Consider the following 22,755-nt stretch of genomic DNA (forward strand, 5'->3'; position numbering starts at 1 on the left):
ATTATTTTTAGGACACATGGATTAAAATTATGTGAGTGTATAGTCTACTGTTTAGGGTAAATTTTTTTAATTTTTAATTTTTGCTTCATGCTAATACAGGTAGATGCTTCTTTATCTTTTCTGGATGGTTTTGTGGCTGAAGAACTTAGTCAGGGGGCAGCACCTTACAAACCTCACCACCAACGGCAGGAGGAAAAGTTTTCTCAGGAAAAAGGTAAGTTTTCATGGGTCTGTAACAAGCTTAATTGCAGGGACATCATTTTTTTTTTTAAAGATTTTATTTATTTATTTGACACAGAGAGAGAGAGAGAGAGAGAGACAGAGAGAGATCACAAGTTGGCAGAGAGGCAGGCAGAGAGAGGGGGAAGCAGGCTCCCCGCCGAGCAGAGAGCCCCATGTGAGGCTCGATCTCAGGACGCTGAGATCATGACCTGAGCTGAAGGCAGAGGCTTAACCCACTGAGCCACCCAGGTGCCCCAAGGACACAATTTTTTTTAATGCGATTGACAGTATAGCCTTGTAAATAACTGAGAATGTTTTTATCATCTCTCTTTAAATCTGCTTGTGACTTGTTTACCCTGATTAGGTATTTGGATACCCAGAAAAAAGAAGTTAGCCCAGAGATATTCCCAAAGTCATAGTCTCCATATACATAAGTGCCTAAGGAAGCCATTCTGGAATTTTGAAGGAACTCAAAGGTGGAATTATCATGTTGGGTCACTGTGCTGAAGGGAGGGCTCATAGTTACTTAGGTGAGCATATCTATAGAAAAGTTTGAAAAAACAAATCTGGTTACTGTGGACTATTGAGTTTCATTTTCATTCTGAGCAGCTTATATAAACTGTTTAAGAATGCTTCCTCGAACAGAATGTCTGATCAATGAAGTTAGAAACAGCTAAGAAAAGAAAGAATAACTTTACATTTCAGAAATGTAGCCTGTCAGGGAAAGATGTCTGTCATGATTTTGGTAAAAAGGAGATTATTCAGATGTTTGGATGGTGGATGGGAAGTATGCATATTAATAAAGAGAGACTGCTGAATATTATCTTTGTAGGAGTTCAGAATGGTGATAGTGAGAAGTTCAGTGCTGAAAGCTCTTCATCTCCACATTCATCATCTAATGATTTTGTTGAGTACTTTCCAGGCTCTGTGGTAGGCATATGAGTACAACTAACTGGTTGATCTTAAAATGACACCAAAAAAGTATAAGTTGCAATTCAGCCATCTACTTCCTTCTGACTCTTTCTGCATACTGTTATTTTCCTCTTGCTCTCCACACGCACATGAACTCTTATATGTCTAGTTAACTTTTAAAAAAATCTTATGCTCTTCTAGTCATTCACCTCTGTAATGACCTTGGTAAGTTTTTACTGAAGAATGAAAATAATGTGGTTTGAAGTTCATTCTCAGCCTCGAGCCTTTCCAGGCTTTCCGTAGATGACAGTGCTTAATTCTGTTGTCTCAGGTTAGGAATTTTATCTGACTGTCTCCAGATGTTGTTCCCTTCTGTGTCTAGTTTTTTTTTCTCCCCACTCTTAAACTCTACCTCTGATTTTGAATTCTTTCTGCTCAATCTTTACTTGAGCTTTGGCTTAAGTTGTTTTTACTGGTGCATAGGAAACATTTCTTGAGCTCTTCACTGCTATTTTGTTAATGCAGAGGCTTGATAATAGTTATGGATGCTATTAAAAAGAGGTCAAAATGGGATAGGAAGTTACACTACATGATTGAAAAGCTTAAAATAGGAGGATTTTCTAGTTGAAAAGGACCTTGTAAAGATTTAGAGAATTGATGTCTTTTTTTTAAAATTATGTTCAGTTAGCCAACATAGAGTACATCATTAGTTTTTGATGTAGTGTTCAGTGATTCATTAGTTGTGTATAACACCCAGTGCTCACCAGCACACGTGCCCTCCTTAGTACCCATCACCCCCACTCCCTTCTGTAACCCTCAGGATGGTTCCTGGAGCCCACGGTCTTGTGGTTTGTTTCCCTTTCTGACTCCTTCCCCTTCAGTTTTCCTTCCCTTCCCCTGTGGTCCTCTGTGCTATTCCTTAAATTTCACATATGAGTGAAATGATATGATAATTGTCTATTTAGAGAAGTGATTTCCAAACATGATTATGAATCAGAATCACAAAGTTTTTAAAAAATGATACAGATTTTTGAGCCTTACTCCTGTGTCTTTTGTTTCTGAACCTTGGAGAGCTTGGCTGTATGTGGGAGATTCTACAAAGTCAGCTTGATCCTGGTTATCAAATCAGCATTTGGAAACTGCTGATTTAGCCCAAATCCTTCACTTTACAGACAGAGAAGTTAAGGTCTAGTTCATGTACCCAGTTAATACCTGATGTACATCATGAACTCAGTTCTTCTGGTTATTAATTAGTCTATCATTTTTTTTCTACTGCACGTTGATTTCTCTTCTGTATCATTCTTTTAGATATAGAATTTATTTTTTCTATCTTAAACTAGTTTATTTAGTTCTCTTTGGATTAGGTGTTGTTTCTTTTGGAAGAGACAGTATAATAGAATACTTGAGAGTGGAGCTCTAGAACCAGGGTATCTGATTTCTTATCTGGCTCTATCATTTTTCCTATTTTTGTAATCTTTGATAAGTTCATGGTAAATCCTGCCACAGTTTCTCCTTTGTAAAATGAAGATAACAGAGAAGTTCACATTTATATTTTATAAAGCACTCTTTATGATTTAAGAAGGTCTTTTGTATTATAATCCAGGTAGTCCAAAAAGATAAAAATATGCCAGTTAAGATTAGGTATAGCTACATAGCATATTAGAAAACAAATTAACAAAATGTGGCCTTTTACAAGGCAGAAGATAACTACTCTTTCCTGTTAAAGAAATTCCAGAAGTGGGCAGCCTAGGATTGATGATGGCTTCATGGATGTAAAGGAGGAAGGGAGAGAAGAAAGGCGTTTTTTTTTTTTTGTCCAGGAAGATTCCTTCCAGAACTTGTGTACAGAATGTGTACATAATTTCATTGGCTGGAGCTCAAGCACATGGCACAGGAGTCTGGAAATGTCATTTCTTTTCTGGAGGCCATGTACCTAGCTAAGAAGTGAGGTTTCTATTACTTAAAAGAGGAGAATGGATATTGACTTCTGCTTTACAATAACAATATGAATTTTTATCGTTCTTGATTGAATTCATTTGGGTATACAGATTCCCAGGAATCTGAACCTGAGTAAACCTTATTCTTTTCAGTAAGGGAAATTTCACACTGAGGGCTCCATTAGTCCATTCAGTATGGGAATGTGCCTAAGATTATTTTGCTAAGCAAAAACATGGTTATCTCTTTATTCATAGCTCATTAAACATTTTTGTCTGGGAGTAGCAACTTTTCAGTGACCTGGTTTATCAGTTATCTTTCCTAATTGGATCTTCCTTTAGCTCCTTAGGGAGATGAAAGATAAAAGTGAAATACTGTTTGTGTTTGATCAAGTAATGGCTTACAGACGATAATACTTCCAATAAATGATAACTATTTTATTATTACTATAATTATTTGATTAGGTTACCTCCAGAGTCCCTTCCAGCTTAAAAATTGTCATTGGAGGAGTGGCTGGCTGGCTCAGTTGGTGGAGCCTGCAACTCTTCATCTCTGGGTTGTAGGTTTGAGCCTCATGCTAAGTATAGAGGTTACTTAAAAAAATAAAATAAAATAAATAAAAATTTTCATTGGATTCTAACCTTCAGTTATTTTATTTCAGTAGTGAATGGTAACTTTGTTAATTTCTTCTTTCCCCTCTAACTTTTGCTTTGTTTTAAATATGAACTTGTTTTTGTTTTAAAATTATTGTTTTAAAATTCTAGTTCTCAATTTTGAACCATATGGACTTTCCTTTTCTTCATCTGGCTTCACTGGACGACAGTCTCCTGCTGGCATTTCTCTTGGTTCAGATATATCTGGGAATAGTGCAGAGACCGGGCTGAAGGAGTAAGTTCCTTTATTATTAAAATTGAGAACATAGGAGTATTTAAATTTCAAAGTAGAAGCATCCCTGAAAGCTGAAATCTTTCAGCTCTTGTTTCAGTGGTTTCTGTTTATTGTTTTCAAGGTGTTGATGTTGGACAAGAGAACTTGTAAGAGAGCTTGCTTCCTTCCAAGACAGCATAATGTACATAGAGTTTACAGATGATAATGATATGTGCGTTATTACTACATATTGTATGTATGTATGTATGTGTATGTATGTTTCTGTATGTGTTATATACACACATATATATATATATATGTATATATACACACGTAGGTTTTTTAAAGAAGTATGTGAGACCTTTTATACACAGGTGATTATTCAGCATGTTATTTTACATTTCTCAAAATCTTCTTACAGCCATTTCATTGGAAGGTTGACAGTACAGAGATGAACATAAAATAAGATAACTGACTTCATTAAAGTCGGTTGCATACTTTGCTCAAAATGCTTCCAGAGCTTCTTTCCTGCCACTGTGAAAATTGGTGATATATTTGTCTAAATGTCTTATGTGGAGCCAAATCTTCAATCTTTTTAGGTAGATTTTGATTTTGGAAATATAAGTAAATTTTAGGAAATATAAGTAAATTTTTTTTTTTTTTTTAAAAAGACACATTTATTCAGCGTCATGATCAGACTATTACATTTAGCAATCAACAGCATGGGTGCAAAAAAAAAAATCTACATTAAAACCCTTTGTTGGAATGTTTTACACTTTCCACAGAACAGAAACTAAAATAACCTGTTATACAATTAGTCACAAATACAGTCCTCGAGTTTTTTTTGCCCATACACATGAGTATTGTCTAAAACATGTCTTCTTTGTAGCAGCTAGGCCCTGCCACCACTGTGCTTGGCTGAGTTCACAAATCTGTTGTAACCTGTAGCTTCCCTGTCACTTCTCTGGCTCTCCTCTCCTGCTAAGCTTTGTTTCCTGGCAGTAATTAAAACCTTCTGCCACTGCCGTAGCTACTGCTGCTGCTGGAACCACCATAGCCACCTTGGTTTCGTGGTTTGGCGAAGTATTGGCCTCCACCACCATAAGGGCCAGAGCTTCTGCCTCCAAAATTGCCTCCTTTCATGGGTCCAAAATTTGAGGACTGATTGTTGTAATTGCCAAAATCGTTATAGCTTCTGCCACCTGCAAAGTTGCTTCCATCATTACCAAATCCGTTCTAGCCATCCCCACTGCCACCATATCCACCACCACCTCGACTGCCACCAAAGCCACCTCGACCACTGAAGTTTCCTCCGCGACCAAAGTTGTCATTCCCACCAAAACCACCTCCACGACCACCACCAAAGTTTCCAGAACCACTTCGATCTCTTTGGCTGGATGAAGCACTAGCCATCTCTTGCTTAGAGAGCGCTTTCCTTACTTCACAGTTGTGGCCATTCACAGTATGGGATTTTTGAATGACAATCTTGTCTACAGAATCATGGTCATCAAATGTTACAAAAGCAAAACCCCTCTTTTTGCCACTGCCTCAGTCAGTCATGATCTCAATCACTTCGATTTTCCCATACTGTTTGAAATAATCTCTTAGATGATGTTCTTCAGTGTCTTCTTTAATGCCACCAACAAAAATCTTTTTCACAGTTAAGTGGGCACCAGGTCTTTGAGAATCTTCTCTTGAGACAGCCCTCTTTGGTGCCACAACTCTTCCATCCACCTTGTGTGGCCTTGCGTTCATGGCTGCATCCACCTCCTCCACAGTGGCATATGGGACAAACCCAAAGCCTCTGGAGCGCTTGGTGTTTGGATCTCTCATGACCACACGGTCCGTAAGTGTTCCCCATGGCTCAAAATGGCTCCTCAGACTCTCATCGGTTGTTTCAAAGCTCAGACCTCCGATGAAGAGCTTCCGCAGCTGTTCAGGCTCTTTGGGAGACTCTGACTTAGACATGACGGCGGTGGGAGGGGAGACTTCAACGATGCTTACTCGGCGGCGTCCACGGGCAGAAAGGAGTAATCTAACGAACGTATCTGCCCGGAAATATAAGTAAATTTTTTAAGTTAAAAAAGTAAGGTAATATATACAAAGTGCCTCATAAAATCCAGTGCATAGGAAGTGGCTGATACATGGAAGCTGCTACTATGAATACTAATTGTCATTGCCATCATTATCAATATCCAAAAGCTGAGTTAACCAAATGAAATTAGTGATCACTCTGGGTAACTTTGGTTATTGACGTGACATAAAGTAATGAAAATGGCTTCCTTCTTTGTGAAGAAGCTTCTTAAAAGAGTTAAAACTTTTTTAATGGTTTTAGTTAATTGTTTAATTAACTTATTAATTACTTAGTTTAATTCCAGTGTGGTTAACATGCAGTGTTACACTAGTTTCCGGTGTACAGTATAGTGATTCAACAATTCCATATATTATTCAGTGCTTATTAAAAAATGTTTTGAGTAATGGCAGCTTTGTTGGAATAAATGTAATAAAATCTCAAAGGTGGCAACTTTGAAAGATTTTGAGTCCTCATATGTTCATAGTGGAGTCAGTCACTTTATTTTATGTTCATCTTTGCATTTGTTAGTCTTCTAGCATGATGGTTGGAAGAACTATATATCAGAAGACTGACTCTAATCTATGTAAATTATGAGGAATATAAGATGATATGCTGAATGAAATTCTCTTAGACTTTTTTACTGCTCTGTTGATACCATTTTCTTTCCCAGACCTTTAATTTTGGTATTCCAAGTATGAGGAACAGATATGATTTGTGAGCATTTGAATGTAGTGGTGATAGCAATTAAATGCCCCCGACAGAACCCTGGGACAAGGGAAGGAGAGGACAGGAACCCTCTAAACCCAAGGAGGAAACTTAGTCTCTTTTACCTGCACAACAGGTGACAGCATCTATTTGTTTAGTACTGAACTAAGATCTGGGGGACTTGATTTACTTGTAAATCCTATACATATACATGTACTACTCTGAGAGAAATGACATTTGGCAGAGCTGCTAAGGAATAACACACATGCTGTGTTACCATGAAATGGAACATGAGGGATGAATTTAAAATTTCTTTCCAAAGAGGACCACAGCTTACACATGATTTCAGAATTGGGAACCTATGTGGTATTTGACAAGGCAAATCAGCTTTAGAGAGCAGATAGCCACTCTTTTGCAATCTCTAGCATGCTGAGAATAAAGTAGTAGCAAGCCCTTACCTTACCTTAGGATTTCTTACCTTAGGCCGTCTTTGGGGACTATCTGAAAAGGGAATTCCTAGAGCTGAATTAAAGTGTATCCCTAATCTTTTGAAGTTAGTTTGGCCAGAATTTACATCTGTGTTTGATTGATCTGATTAAAAACAATACAAAGGTATACCATGTAAACTCACGAATTTATCAAAACCCAAGCAAAGATGACTCATGTTTAAAAAAAATCTTTTACAGTATGTCTCACATTGTAAAGAAACATATTTTGTGTTCTTACTTACTTTTCCTGCTTTTTAGGCTGCCAATACATAATCCATGACAGAGAATTTATGTTGATAATAGGCATGTATGCAGATGAAATGTGCCAGAAAAGTCTTTAAAAATATCTTGAAGCTCCTTTCAGGCTTATTTTTCCTCTCCTTTCCTATTTTGCCTGTTGTTGTGGACTGGATTCCCTGGGAAGTGCATTCCATGATGGATTTAGCATGCAGAATGTAAAGGAGTGCCCTTGTGATCACTACCTGTGGAAAGAAGGAGAAAGAAGCAGGTTTGGGCAGAGGAAGGAGTTAAGATGCAATGCAGTCTAACAGCAGTTTCTGCTGACCCTGTGGGGAGCTCGGAAGTTAGAGTGACCCTTCAGAGTTGTCCTGAGTTGGGTCCACATGGGTGGCCAGGACTCTACACTTATGTTCGTCAGTCACTGGGTGTGGGCTGCCCAGGGAGGTATATGGTCTCAGGCAATGTGTCCCTCTGCAGCCGAGGCAACGCCAAAGCATGCTGTACTCCCAGCGACTGGGGCAACAAGTCCTTTATTGAAGGGTCGTCTGGGAGCATCCCAGGGTCCACCACACTTAACTTTTTTTGTTAACTGATATTTAAATAATTTACTAGTAAAACTTGGGGAGTTTCCCCTTTTTCTTCTTAATTAAAGGATATGTTTTTATAAACAGGGTTATAGAAACACTGTGGGCATTTATGAATCCCTTTGAGTTTCTGCTGTTGAGCATCCTAGAGATGCTGGGGGTCATCTTAGTGGTTCCTGTGACCACTTTTTTTTTTTTTTAAGATTTTATTTATTTGACAGAGAGAGATCACAAGTAGGCAGAGAGTCAAGCAGAGAGAGGGAGAGAGGAGGAAGCAGGCTCCCTGCCCAGCAGAGAGCCCCATGTGGGACTCGATCCCAGGACCCTGAGATCATGACCTGAGCTGAAGGCAGAGGCTTAACCCACTGAGCCACCCAGGTGTCCCCTGTGACCATTTTTGATCTGCTCATGCAAGAAAACTGCTTTTCTTTCCACAGGTCTGATGGATAACTAATAGTTTTACTTTTTCTAAAAAAAACTTTTTTAGAAGGCTCTTTTGGTACGTGAAAGAAAAGGAGAAATCAAGATATTTGTAAAGGAACATTCAGCAGTAAAATTCAATGAGGAGGATTAGACTAATTCCCTCTAGGCATTCTTTATTAACATTCACATTGTCTTTCAGCTAATTTGTATTTAATAGCATTAGTTCTTTTTTTTTTTTTAAGATTTTATTTATTTATTTGACAGACTGAGATCACAAGCAGGCAAAGAGGCAGGCAGAGAGAGAGAGAAAGGGAGAAGCAGGCTCCTTGCTGAGCAGAGAGCCCGATATGGGGCTCGATCCCAGGACCCTGGGATCATGACCTGAGCCGAAGGCAGAGGCTTTAACCCACTGAGCCACCCAGGCGCCCCAATAGCATTAGTTCTTCACTCAGTATGAGGTATAACCACCTGTCTTTGTTTCTGGCATAGTATAGAAAACCAAATTGATCATGATTCCAACAGACTAGAAGGGACTAATAACCAGTACAGATATTTCTGAGTTTTTCTGTTAGATTCATTTCATGATCTTTTTTTTTTTTTTAATTTTTTTTTTCTTTTTTACAGATTGAGAGAGAGAGAGAGATTACAAGTAGGCAGAGCAGCAGCCAGAGAGGGGAGGAAGCAGGCTCCCTGCCAAGCAGAGAGCCCGATATGGAGCTCGATCCCAGGACCCTGAGATCATGACCTGAGCTGAAGGCAGAGGCTTAACCCACTGAGCCACCCAGGCGCCCCCATGATCTATCTTGTAGTACAAATTTTACAATGCTGTTTTGGACTATGACAGGGATGCTTAAATGAGCCAAGTGCAATGGACACATAGTTCTTATATGTAAACAATAAAGGTAATCTTTGGCTGTTTCAGCCTGCACTTGGGATTATTCATAGCTATAACTTTTTACACAAAAGTAGGTGAGTCCAAATTCTAATCACTACTTTTAATTCTTCAACTCAAGCATAAAGAAACATAACCTTCATGCCAAAACTCTTAATTTTTTCTTTTATAGCTCAGACCTCATTTCATTTTAATAAAAGTACATTTATAATAGTTGAAAATGTAGCTAGTGTTCACGTTAAGAAAACTTTTTGGATGGGTTAAGAATGGGTTTGAATGATTTTTTTTTTTTTTTTTTTTTTTTTTTGCTTTCAACAGGATTTTATTGCATAGTGTCTTCCTTCATTGGGTGATTATAGCTAAGAAAATAAAAAGTCATTTCTGATCTTTAACTCATCAGCATTAGAGGTATTTTTGAAAAGTCAATGGAGGAAAGGAACTAATTTATAGTAGTTCTGTTTTTGGATAACTTATTCAAGCCGTAAAATGAAAATTAAGTGATCTAAAATTTTTAATTACGTCTAGAGTTCTTTTGCCTTCAATCCTTTAGCTGGGGGGTGAGGGGAAATTGGCTGAAACTAAAAATCTAGGTTTTACTTCCTGACATATAGAATATGAAAGCTGTATGTATGTATGTATGTATGTATTTATCTATTTATGTATTAATTTGTCAGAGATAGAGTGTGAGCAGGGGGTGGGGGTAGAGGCAGAGGGAGAGAATCCCAAGCAGGCTCCATCCCCAGTGCAGAGCTTGATGCAAGGCTTAATCTCACAACCCCCAGACCATGACTTGAGCTGAAATCAAGAGTCGTTGCCTAACCGACTGAGCCACCCGGGGGACCCCTGAAAGCTGTTTTTAAAAGACTATGGCAATCATGTGTTTTTAAAAATGCCTTGAGAAGGTAACACTTCAGCAGTTATTTAAGTTGTTTTGATTTCATCCTTAATCTTTTTAGGACAAATAGCTTGAAGCTGGAAGGTATAAAGAAATTGTGGGGGAAAGAGGGTTATCTTCCCAAGAAGGAAGGCAAAACTGGGGATGAAACTGAAGCTCCGCCTGTTCCTCAAGAGAGTATAATAATGGAGAATGTAGACCAAAGTATAACAAAAAAGGATCAGTGTCAAGTCGCTACCCAATCTAAAGAGGAGAAAGAAAAGCAGCTGCTGGCATCATCATTATTTGTTGGGCTAGGATCAGAAAGTACAATCAATTTGGTAAGTAGTCCATTATATTCCTCTGGGAATCTGTGTCCCTGTCTTGTACAAAAAAACTGGCTCAACAAAAGTTCTTGGCTCCCATACACATGGTGGGAAATGGCTTTCCCAGCTCCAGAGCCACCAATGACATACTTTTTATATTCCTGAAAGAGAAATTCTAATTAGTTTAGCTTGAGTTTAGCTAAAGTTTAGCTTGAGTCAGGTGTTTTCTGTAGTCCAGTCAGCTGGGGCAAGGGTCAGGGTCCAAATGAAGTTACACATATGACCACAGGTATTACTCCTGTGGGAGTTCTCAGTGGAACTTCACAGTTCTCAGTGGGAAGGGGGCTTGATGAAAGTATTGGCAATAACAGTAGTTCAACAATATTGATAATGTCTGTGGAAAAAATACTTCTCAAATGGCATTTTTAATAGTAAAAATTAGGAATCAGTTTAGATGTCTAATAGTAGGAAAATAGGTACATAAATTATATTAGCTCAGAATATTACTTAGCCATTAAAAATGATAAATACTGCATTGTAAAATAACAAATACATGTAATATATTAGGCAAAAAGGCAGAATATAAAGTTTTATTTATACTTTGTTTATAACTGTTAAGAAGATAAAAGTGTATTGAGACTGAAAGGAATTACCCAAAATGAAAATTATACTCCGGCATTATGATTAAAAAACTTTTTATGCTGATACATTATTATCATAGTAAAAGAATGAAAAATAGGAGTGAAGGGCAGGTACTATTTTTGAGCATCTCAGAATTCCATGTAATTTTCTGTTTGGTGGACTGATGGACCTACCTGGTACAAAATTGTGGTTAGAGCTACATTTTCTTCAGTTTTACATCATTCCAATTCTTTCATCTTCCTTCTCTCTTGGTGGAATTTTCCCTCCATCCCTATACTCTTTGCCTGTTTTCTCTTTCTTTTCTAGTACACCCCATTTCTATCAGACTTGATATTCCCTCCTAAGGAAAAAAAAATTCAATCTAGATGTATTAATAAGATGTATCTGAATGATGTCTCAGCATTTGGATTTCAGCAGCAGGGTGACTTATTTTGGGTCTTTAAGGTGTTCCAGCTGACTGTGGTAAGGGTACCTGTGAATTCCCTAGCACCGCTGGGGAAGTTCTCAGTAGTCACAGTGCACCCAGGCTTATGGAGCCCTGATCTGTGAATCCCATGGCTACTATTGAAGCTCTCAACAAAGTGCAAAGCTTTCAGTTAAACAGTCTTTCTCAAGAGAACATTCAGTGTGACAAATGATCGAGCCCTTTTTTTTTTATGGTGAGCTCATTATTAGAAATATAATTAGGATGTTTTTTCATTTAAGGTATACTAGATGCTTTTTGGGTTAATTTTTTTTTTTTTTAATTTGTTTACAGCATAACAGTGTTCATTGTTTTGGCATCACACCCAGTGCTCCATGCAGTACGTGCCCTCCCTATTACCCACCACCTGGTTTTTGGGTTAATTTTTTACATAATTCTCTCTGAGGATCAAGGCTTTTTCCCCCCTCATCTTTGCCTTCCACTTTATCTTCATTTTTAGTTTTTTTAAGTTTTTATTTAAATTCTTTTTTTTTTTTAAGATTTTATTTATTTATATGACAGACAGAGATCACAGGTACGCAGAGAGGCAGCCAGACAGAGAGGAAGGGAAGCAGGCTCCCCGCTGAGCAGAGAGCCAGATGCGGGGCTCGATCCCAGGACCCTGGGATCATGACCTGAGCCGAAAGCAGAGGCTTTAACCCACTGAGCCACCCAGGTGCCCCTTTATTTAAATTCTAGTAAGTTAACCTGCAGTGTAATATTAGTTTCAGGTGTAGAATTTAGTGATTTTTTTTTTTAAAGATTTTATTTATTTATTTGACAGAGAGAGATCACAAGTAGACAGAGAGGCAGGCAGAGAGAGAGGAGGGAAGCAGGCTCGCTGCTGAGCAGAGAGACCGATGCGGGACTCGATCCCAGGACCCTGAGATCATGACCTGAGCCGAAGGCAGCGGCCTAACCCACTGAGCCACCCAGGCGCCCCAGAATTTAGTGATTTAATATAACATTTGGTGCTCATGACTACAATTGCCCTCCTTAATCCCCATTATCTATTTAACCCAAACCCCCATGCCCCTCCCTTCTGGTAACCCTCAGTTTGTTCTCAGTAGTTAAGAGTCTGTTTCTTGGTTTTTTGTTCTCTTTTACCTTCATTTTTGAAAGTTATTTTCTCTAAAGTCTGGGTTGACTGTTTCTTTTCTTTAAATATTTTAACAAATATGTCACTCTGGTGTCTTATGGCTTGTGGAGCTTCTGATTAGCAGCAGATTAGACAGTACTGAAGAAAAAAATCTTGAAGACAAAGTATTCAAAACTACCCAAAATGAAACACAGAAAAGAGAAAACGAAAAACAAATGAAAACACTCCGAGCACTAGTGACTTGAGGAGCAACACTGAACAGTCTAATTCAAGTCCCACAGCTACTTGAAAATGGAAGTCCTTCACCCACCCACTCCTTTTCATTTTTGTGTGAATAAAATTTTAGTTCTTGTTTGATGACTTCCAAATCAAAAGATAGGAGACAAACTTATCTGCTGAGAGTTGGAAAAAGTATTGGGACTTGAGGGGGTGAAAGGGTATGGAAGAGGAACTAGAATTCTGGTTAACTAGAATCTCGTCAGTGATGGCCGCATGGCCGCAAGGAGGTTGGAGATGTGAATTTAGAGTAGTGCCAATCTGCTACACTGATTCTAGATAGGACTTTGGAGGGTAAGAGTGAACTGTGAGCCATCACTCCATTCTTTTTTTTTTTTAAGATTTTATTTATTTATTTGACAGACAGAGGTCATAAGTAGGCAGAGAGACAGGCAGAGATGGGGGGAGGCAGGCTCCCTGCTAAGCAGAGAGCCCGATGTGGGGCTCAATCTCAGGACCCTGGGATTATGACCTGAGCCGAAGGCAGAGGCTTCAACCCACTGAGCCACCCAGGCGCCCCCATCAATCCACTCTTAATGTAGATTTGCAGACCATTTCCCAGGAGTCTTGGTTCAAGGAAGGCAGATTTGCCATTCCCATTTCCTGAATCTGGAGGAAACGTCACTAGTCACTGATAGAGTTCTTGCCTGCTTTTGGTCAGCTACTGCCAGTTAGTTCTTGAGATAAAATCAGTTTTTCTTTCTGTTTATTGACTTGTGGGCTATGAAATCATGGTTATTGTAGACTACGAAACCAGAGTTTGAGCCATTCCTGTATTTTAAGGTATCTTCTCTTCTACAGGACAACTCTGGAAACCCAAAAAATGGCTAGGTATCTCACTGTTTTTATTTTATTTTTAAAATGTTACTGCTTTTTATTTTTACTTTTTAATTTTTTTATCTTTTTAAAAGATTTTATTTATTTATTTGACAGAGAGAGCACCAGTAGGGGGAGTGGCAGGTAAGGGAGAGGGAGAAACAGGCTCCCCACTAAGCAGCGAGACTGATGTGGGACTTGATCCCAGGACTCTGGGATCATGACCTGATTTGAGGCCTTAATTGACTGAGCCACCCAGGTGCCCTATTTTTATTTTTTTAGAGAGAGTGCATGCAAGTAGTTGGGAGGGATAGTGAGAGTGGGAGAGAATCTCAAGCAGACTCTGTGCTCAGCACAGAGTGAATGCAGGGCTCAGTCCCATGACCCTGAGATTATGACCTGAGCCAAAACCAAGAGTCAGATGCCCAACGAACTGAGCCATCCAGGTGCCCCTCACTGTTTTTAATTTTTGCAGTTCTCTACTCTAGCATTCCAAAACTGAGCGAATTTTTAGAATTGTTCACAAATGACTTTTTGACTTTCTTTTTTTGATTTTATGTTTTTATGAGAAATAAGACTTAGCTAATAGTTCAAAGTGAGGTAGCTGTCAGAATTTTAGGGCTTAACATTTTATTCATCTCTGATTCTTTTGTTAATCTATGCATTATAGATAGAATCTTAACAAGTTAGTAAAATGATGCTCATTTGAAATTACAGAAAAATGTTTAAAATTCATGACTGGTGGAATTATTATGTTTTATTTTTGCAGCTAGGAAAAGCAGATACTGTATCTCACAAATTCAGAAGGAAATCAAAAGTCAAGGAAACCAAAAGTGGAGAAACAACCAGTGCTCATATGACCTGTTCTTACTTTGGTTCTTCATCAGATGCAACTTACGAAGATGATTATTATTTGGATACTTTGCAGGATAGAGGAGACAAAGAATTAAGTAAATTTTCTCTCAACTCTGAGCTTTTGGATTCTGAGTCACTCACAGAACTGCCCTCAGTTGAGAAACTCTCCAATTGCAAGCTGTCTTCTTCACCTTCTTTGTTCACTGATAAAAATATGGAAGGTTTTCACCCTTCTCAGTCCACTGCACCCTCAGTTGCTAATGAAACCTCTTTAGCTTCTTCTTTGCTAGAAGAAACTTCTGAACACATGCATTCAGATCTTGTGGAGGTCTGTCATAATGAAACCATATCAGTGTCTTCTTACAAAATTTGGAAAGATGATTGTTTATTCATGGTCTGGTCAGTTTCTAATAAGAGTGGTTTGGAATTGCAAAGTGCTAACTTAGAAATTGCTCCAGCAGAAAATTTCAAGGTAAGACAATGAATGGTTTCTTATTTCTGCCTTAAATGGACAATGCTTACTTAGTGTTTCTGATGTTTGATCTCCTGATGGTTTATAAATTTCTTCCACATCCTTTTTTTCTCTTTAGTATAAAACCCCAAAGGTGTGACAGGTTTTTTCTTTATTATTTTGAGTAGGGATAAATTATTCAAAAGAGACAAGGAAACATAAAGATTTTCCACATGTATTGGGGAAGGCCATAAAGATAAAGCAAGTATCAATAGAGCACAGTAGTTAAAAAGGTGGGCTGTTGACTCAGAATGCTTAGCTTTGAATCTTGCTTCTGCTACTTATTAGCTGTGTTACATGGTCAGGTTATGTAACTTTGAGTTTCCTCACATTTAAAATGAAGATATTAATAGTGTCTACCTGTTACTGTGAGGAGAAAATGAATTAATATCTGTAAAATGCTTATAGCAGTACTTGGCACATGGTATGTGTTACTGTGTTATTATTTTCAGTGTGTATTTTGTGGTTTTTTTGCACTCTTTAAATGTGTCATTCATTCTTGTTATAAACACTGAGACAAAGTTCTCAGATTAACAAAGCAGAACATCAAAGAGTAAGAATATTGAAGGATAAATATGTATATTGTCTGCTGCCTTTTTCTTTTCATTGATTTATTATTCTGTACTGAGTGCTTGGGCACCAATTGCATTTCTTCCCTAGCTTTAGGGATTGTGATTTCTGGAAATGTTTAATTACGTTATTATATGGGTGTCCTTGGTGGAGTTACAATGAGATTTGACCAGTAGATCAGTGAGTTACTCCACAAGATGGACTCCATTTCTTCTGTGGGCTAAAATGTGTTGAATGGGTTATTGCCTGAACCACTGACAAGGGCAGAAGTTCCTGACTCTAGATGGGCATTAAGATCACCAGTGGAACTTAAAAAAAATGAAAGAGAATCCAGCCTCAAAATGCAGGTAAAACTGCTGCCCAGCCATCCCCAAGCCCCACTCCAGCTGTTGCTGCTGCCACTGGGAGGAGGGGGCCTTGATCCAAAGGAACCAGAACAGTTGAGAAAACTGTTTTTCGGTGGTTTGAGCTTAGAAACTAACTGATGTTAATTTAACAGAACATTTTGAAAAATGGGGGATACTTACAGATTGTGTGGTGATGAGAGACCCCCAAACAAAAACTTTCTAGGGGTTTTGGTTTTGTGACTTACTCTCGTGTTGAAGAGGTGATGCAGCAATGTGTTCCTGACTACACAAGGTTGATGGGCGTGTAGTGGAACCAAGGAGAGCTGTTCTAGAGAGGATTCTGTAAAGCCTGGTACCCATCTAACAGTGAAGAAAATTTTTGTTGGTATTAAAGAAGATACAGAAGAATATAATGTGGGAGACTACTTTGAAAAGTATGGCAAGATTGAAACCATAGAAGTTATGGAAGACAGAGAAAGGAGGATTTGCTTTTATAACTTTTGATGATCATGATACAGTTGATAAAATTATTCAGAAATATCACACTATTAATGGGCGTAATTGTGAAGTGAAAAAGGCCCTTTCTAAACAAGAACTGCAGTCATTTGGATCACAAAGAGGTCATGGAGGTGGATCTGGCAACTTCATGGGTCGTGGAGGAAACTTTGGAGGTGGTGCTAACTTTGGCCATGGTGGAAACTTTGGTGGAAGAGGAAGTTATGGTGGTTGAGGTGGTGGCAGCAGAGGCAGTTATAGAGGAGGTGATGGTGGCAACTGTGGTGATTGTCGTGGTTATAGTAGTAGAGGAGGCAAAGGTGTTGGTGGACCAGGATATGGATACCAAAGAGGCAGAAATGGTGGTGATGGTGGTCGATATGATGGTCACAATGAAGGAGGAAATTTTGGAGGTGGTAACTGTGGTGGTGGTGGAAACTATAATGATTTTGGAAGTTATAGTGGACAACAGCAATCAAATTATGGACCCATGAAGGGGGGCAGTTTTGTTGGAAGAAGCTTGGGGAGTTCCAATGGTGATGGTTATGGATCTCGTGGTGGAAGTGGTGGATTTGGTAGCAGAAGGTTCTAAAAAAACAAAAGAAAAGGGCTACAGTTCTTAGCCGGGAGAGGAGCGAGGAGTTGTCAGGAAAGCTACAGGTTACTTTGAGACAGTTGTCCCAAATGCATCAGAAGAACTGTAAAAATTTGCCACAGAAGGAATGATGATCCAAAGTCAGAAAAGTTACTAAACTTAAATAGGAAAATCTTCTTGTTCAGGACTGTCACAGCCGCAGTTTGCAAAAGTGCAATTACTGATTAATGCAATGTGGTATCAATTAGATGTACATTCCTAAGGTCTTTTATCTGTTGCAGCTTTGTCTTTTTCTTATTCTTTTCATTATATCAGGTATATTGCCCTGTAAATTGTGGTAATGGTACCATGAGTAAAAAATTAAGGAAATTAAAACAAAACAAAACAAAATCCAATCCAGTTGCTTGAGTTCTTTCCCCGTAGCTTGAGTAAGTGTATAGATTGAGAAGGGAAGACACCTGTGTTTGTGTGTTTATATACACATTTTTAACTCCCCTGGGATTTTAAAAAATAAATTTAATTTTTTAAAGATTTTATTTATCTGAGAGGAGAGAGAGAGAAAGAGAGCAGGAGCAGGGGGCTGGGCAGAGAGAGAGAGAGAGAGAGAGAAGTAGACTCCCTGCTGAGCAGAGAACCTGACCCTGGAATCATGACCCGAGCTGAAGGCAGACACTTAACTGACTGAATCTTCCAGGTGCGCCAACTTTCCTAGCTTTAAACATCTGGTGCTAGCCAGGATTGAGAACCGAAAGATACAAGTTTAATAATTTTTATATAGTTGTTGCTATATTTTACAGAGATTTTTAGTGCAATTTGTTACATATCTTTTACATATATACGATTTCTTAATTATCTGTGCTAGTGAATTTTCATGATGTGGTTTATTTTCAGCATCTTACAGTAGTGTGTTTTTGTATCACTTCAATAAAGTAGAAAATTGGTATTCATATGATAGTCTGTATTGATCCCTTCTTCAGTATCTTTATTATTTTTATTTACAGATCACCGAGCAACCTGGATGCTGCATGCCCCCAGTAGAAGCAGGAAGCATCAAAACCTTTCAATATAGCGTGCAGATGGAGGAACCTTTTACAGAAGGCAATCTTTCTGGTTTTATAAACTATCAGATGATGGATACTCCGTCTGTTCAGCTAGAATTTTCTGTAAACTTATTACTATTAGATTTCATTAGGTAAATATCTTCTGCAAAGTTAATTCAAGTTATTCATTCATTAAGCAAATATTTATTAGGCTTCTCTCTGGACAGAAACACTGTGCTAGGTGCTAGGGAGTATAATAAATATACAGTCCCTACCTTTAGGGAGTGTTCAGTCTGGGGAAGAGACATTAAACAATCACATGAATGCATATCTAATTTTGAATTGTGCTGTGAAGAGAAAGTAAATGGTACGAAGAGCAATTATAATTTGGGACCTGATTTAGGCTGGGGTTGAGTAGTAATCTTGGAAAACCTCTGAGAGAAAGTAACATTAAAGTAATGTTTAAGCTGAAATAACTTCAGAGATTCTGCCTTGCTTTTTTAAAAAAAGCTTTTAAAGTTTCTCTCATTTATATTTCATTTATTTGAATAATTATTTCATAAAATCTGTTTACTAAGCTTTAGAGATCTGTAAGAAAATTACTCAAGGTTATTAAACTTCTGTTAGAGATATTGTCAGTATTTAGCATTATACTAGACACTATTCAGTATTATCAGAATAATTGAAGATAACTTCTTCACTCTTCTGCTCTCATTTGGTTTTATGGATATATTTTACTGTTTTTTTTTTTCTTAAAGATTTTTATTTATTTGTCAGAGAGAGAGAGAGAGAAAGCGCACAAGTAGGAGTAGCAATAGGCAGAGGGAGAAGCAGGCTCCCCACCAAGTAAGAATCCTGATGTAGGACTCGATTCCAGGACCCCAGGATCATGACCTAAGCCAAAGGCAGCTGCTTAACCAACTGAGCCACCCAGGTGTCCCTATATTTTACTGCATTCAAGCATTTTTTAAATTGAAGGTTGCCTGAACCAAGATCGCAGAATGCCAATGAATATCTATAAAATTTTTTTAACCTTTACCCATTCATTTGTGTTACACTGCTATAATTTTTACTTACTCTTTAAAATCTTTTAGTAAAAACACGTCTGTCACTCTTTCAAAGAATATATTTCTGCATATGTGCTGTATAAGATAGAATCCAGCCTTCTAAAAACTTATATTCTCTGACTAAAGGTGTATCCCATGGTAAGCACTAGTGACCTGAAAAAGTACAATATATACAATAAACAGTTCTTCAGTGTGTATTAATAAAATCCTATGTATCTTTAAAAAATATTTTTCCTAATTATAAAATAAGTGTGCAATTATTATAAAAATTCAAATACTATAGAAAAATATAAGTAGAATTTGAAAGTTCCTTAAAATTCTACCCCCAGAGACCCAATGTTCACTATTTGATCTTCAGTCTCATGAACCGTTTTCTTTTTTATTTATTTATTTATTTATTTATTTATTTTCAATAAAGGATTTTATTTATTTTTTTGACAGACGGAGATCACAAGTAGACAGAGAGGCAGGCAGAGAGAGAGGAGGAAGCAGGCTCCCTGCTGAGCAGAGAGCCCGATGCAGGCTCTATCCCAAGACTCTGGGATCATGACCTGAGCCTAAGGCAGAGACTTTAATCCACTGAGCCACCCAGACGCTCCTCATGAACCGTTTTCAAAAATACATTTATTAAAATTCTTTCCTTGGTCTAGTTTACATAAGGTGCTAGATCCTTTTATTCATACTCTTGTATATGATGTTGATAGTGTCTTACTATCCCCAAATCCAAAGTATACATGAAAGTTTTATGTTTAAATGATTCATGAAATTACTTGGTAAAATTTTACTGAAATTACTAATACTTAGACAAAGAGAGAACTGAGTGATTTATTGAAAAGACATCTACACTTTAATAACATCTTTTTTCAGTATTATATATATAATATTCATCAGTTTGGAGGACGATAAACATTCTAATCATAGTTAATTTAAAATATAAATTTTGCAGGACCCAGGTTTACAAAGATTGCGTTCTATTCCCATGAGTTATTTGATATGTATTTGTTTGTTGAGAATTATTTCATTCTTCTGGACATAAATCTAATTATAAAAATTATTTTCAGGCCATTAAAAATCTCAACTGAAAACTTTGGCAAACTCTGGTTATCCTTCGCAAATGATGTGAAGCAAAATGTTAAAGTATCAGAATCTCAAGCTGCTCTGCCTTCTGCCCTAAAGACCCTGCAACAGAAACTAAGACTTCATGTTGTTGAGATTATAGGTTCGTAGAGTTACGAAAAGGCAATCTTGTGTTTATAGGGGCTTGCTCACAGTCAGAACACAAATCAGCTCTATGAGTATCCGATTTCGTAGAGCTGTATTTCCTGTTATGAGTACCTTTCAAATGAGTGTGTTATTCAGACGTTGTTAAGTAATTTTTTGTGTGTGGTAAGTTACACATGACAGAAGTTTCCATTTTAACCAATTTTAAGTGTACAGTTCTTTGGCATTAAGTACATTCACGTTGTTGTACAACCATTGCCACCATCACTTCCAGAACTTTTTCCTCTTTAGCTAAAACTCTGTGTCCTTTAAACACTAACTCATCATTCCCCCTTCCTCTCTGCCTCCTGGCAATCACCATTCTTGTTTCTGTCTCTATGAATTCAACTATTCTAGGTGTCTCATATAAGCAGAATCATGCAATATTTGTCCTTTTGTGACTGACTTATTTCATTTAGCCTGTCTTCAAGGTTCATTCATGTAGCATGTGTCAAAACTTCTTTCCTTTTTAAGCCTGAACACTATTTACTATTCATTGTATGAATGTACCACATTTTGTTTATCTCTTCATCTGTTGATGGACACTTGAGTTGCTTCCCCCTTTTGGCTATTAGAAATAATGCTGCTGTGAATGTGAGTGTGCAGATAATCTGTGTTCAAGTCCCTGCTTTCAGTTCTTTTGGTTATATAATTTTATATTTAATTTTTGAAGAAACTGCCATATCATTTTCACAGCATCTGTACCATTTGCATTCCCACTAGCAGTGCATAGAGGTTCCAATTTCTCCACATCCTCACCAGTGGTTGTTATACATACATATGAGTGTGTGTGTGTGTGTGTGTGTGTGTGTGTGTGTGTGTGTACACACCACACATATATATATACTCATATATATATATTTATATATGAGTAGGAATGCATTTCCGTACTGATCAGTGATGTTGAATGTCTTCACATGCCTGTTGGCCATTTATATACCTTCTTTGGAGAAATGTCTACTTAAGTCCCTTTGTCTTAAAGAACTTTTAATTTTTGTTTTATTGTAGGCAATGAAGGGCTTTTGGCCTGTCAGCTGCTCCCATCCATCCCCTGCTTGCTGCATTTTCGAGTTCATGGTGACGTATTAGCCCTGTGGTTTAGATCCTCCTGCTCTACTCTTCCTGACTATTTACTGTATCAGTGTCAGAAGGTGATGGGGGGATCCTAGCAGAGTCTCTGCTTATATTTTACTCCATCAGAATAAATGGTTTACATAGATAAACGTACTTACCAAAGTAAAAAGAACTCTTGGTACTTCTATTGAAAACGGGCTTATTATAAGCTATGGTTCTATGTGTTTTCTTTATGAATCCTGATCAAGAAAGATCCCCAAGGAACTGTATCCTTAACCTTTTACTCAGGATTGTACAGTATGTTTGGGTCCCCAAAAAGTGACCTAAACTAATGTTATAAATTGCTAATGATTTATATGTCACTTAGTGTAGAGGGACTGAAAATATTTATTTTGTTATAAATAATTTTATAGCAAATTTCCTCTAGTGCTAGCTGATTTGTAGTAAAGCCAAGTCTCAGTTTTCTGCACTAATGGAAGGGAGACAGACATGGCATTGATAATCCCAGACCTAATTCATATTTGGCTTTGGAATGCAGTAAGCTTTTTGATAGGTCATTACTTTCAGTTATGTTTTGCTTAAATCAGTACTGAACAAAGTTGGCACAGCACACACTAACAGTTTAGGAGATCCATGAGCATGCTGGATATTGGGGGGATTCAATCTGTGATATAGTTTTTATTGTGGATAACTCATTACACATACTTGCAGATAATTTGGCTACAAAATTTTTTTATTTTCCCACTTGCATTTATTTTTAAAATTCAAAGTGAATCACTGTATTCTTATTTTAAAAACCAAGAGCCATTTACAAAATATTGTCATGTGGAAACACAACCTATAAGAGCACACAGTACTAAAACAAACAGATATAAAAGAACATTTTAGTTATGGTGAATATCTTAGTGTCCATTTAGGTCCATTTAGGTCCTTTTGACAAGCTGAATTTTGTGAGTACAAATGGCAAAGCCATCTTTACTGGCTTTTTGAGTCCACTAGTACTCAGTGGATAAAACCAAAGCAGTGACTGCTTAAGTATACCAGACAGATTCTTCAGTAAAATATAACATTTTGTTGTTGTTAGTTGTGCCTTTATGGCCTCT

The 22,755-nt window shown here is 37.7% G+C and overlaps 1 protein-coding gene and 1 pseudogene across 2 annotated transcripts in view; one reads left to right on the forward strand and one right to left on the reverse strand.

The window, feature by feature from the left end:
- AP4E1 (adaptor related protein complex 4 subunit epsilon 1) overlaps positions 1-22,529 on the forward strand; it is a 59,957-nt gene extending 37,428 nt beyond the window's left edge. The window contains exons 15-21 of one of the 2 annotated variants that reach the window (XM_046009214.1): positions 100-214; positions 3,834-3,957; positions 10,299-10,557; positions 14,608-15,165; positions 18,213-18,403; positions 20,380-20,537; positions 21,587-22,529. In XM_046009214.1, coding sequence (XP_045865170.1) covers positions 100-214; positions 3,834-3,957; positions 10,299-10,557; positions 14,608-15,165; positions 18,213-18,403; positions 20,380-20,537; positions 21,587-21,747 — 1,566 coding nt within the window. In that variant the 3' untranslated portion in view covers positions 21,748-22,529. The remainder of the gene's footprint in view (positions 1-99; positions 215-3,833; positions 3,958-10,298; positions 10,558-14,607; positions 15,166-18,212; positions 18,404-20,379; positions 20,538-21,586) is intronic. The other variant, XM_046009216.1, reaches the window with a different exon arrangement.
- Positions 4,942-5,972, reverse strand: LOC123944274 (annotated as a pseudogene).
- Positions 22,530-22,755: the final 226 nt, after the last annotated feature.

Source organism: Meles meles, chromosome 6 (genome assembly GCF_922984935.1).
Source record: "Meles meles chromosome 6, mMelMel3.1 paternal haplotype, whole genome shotgun sequence".
Classification (NCBI taxonomy): Eukaryota; Metazoa; Chordata; class Mammalia; order Carnivora; family Mustelidae; genus Meles; species Meles meles.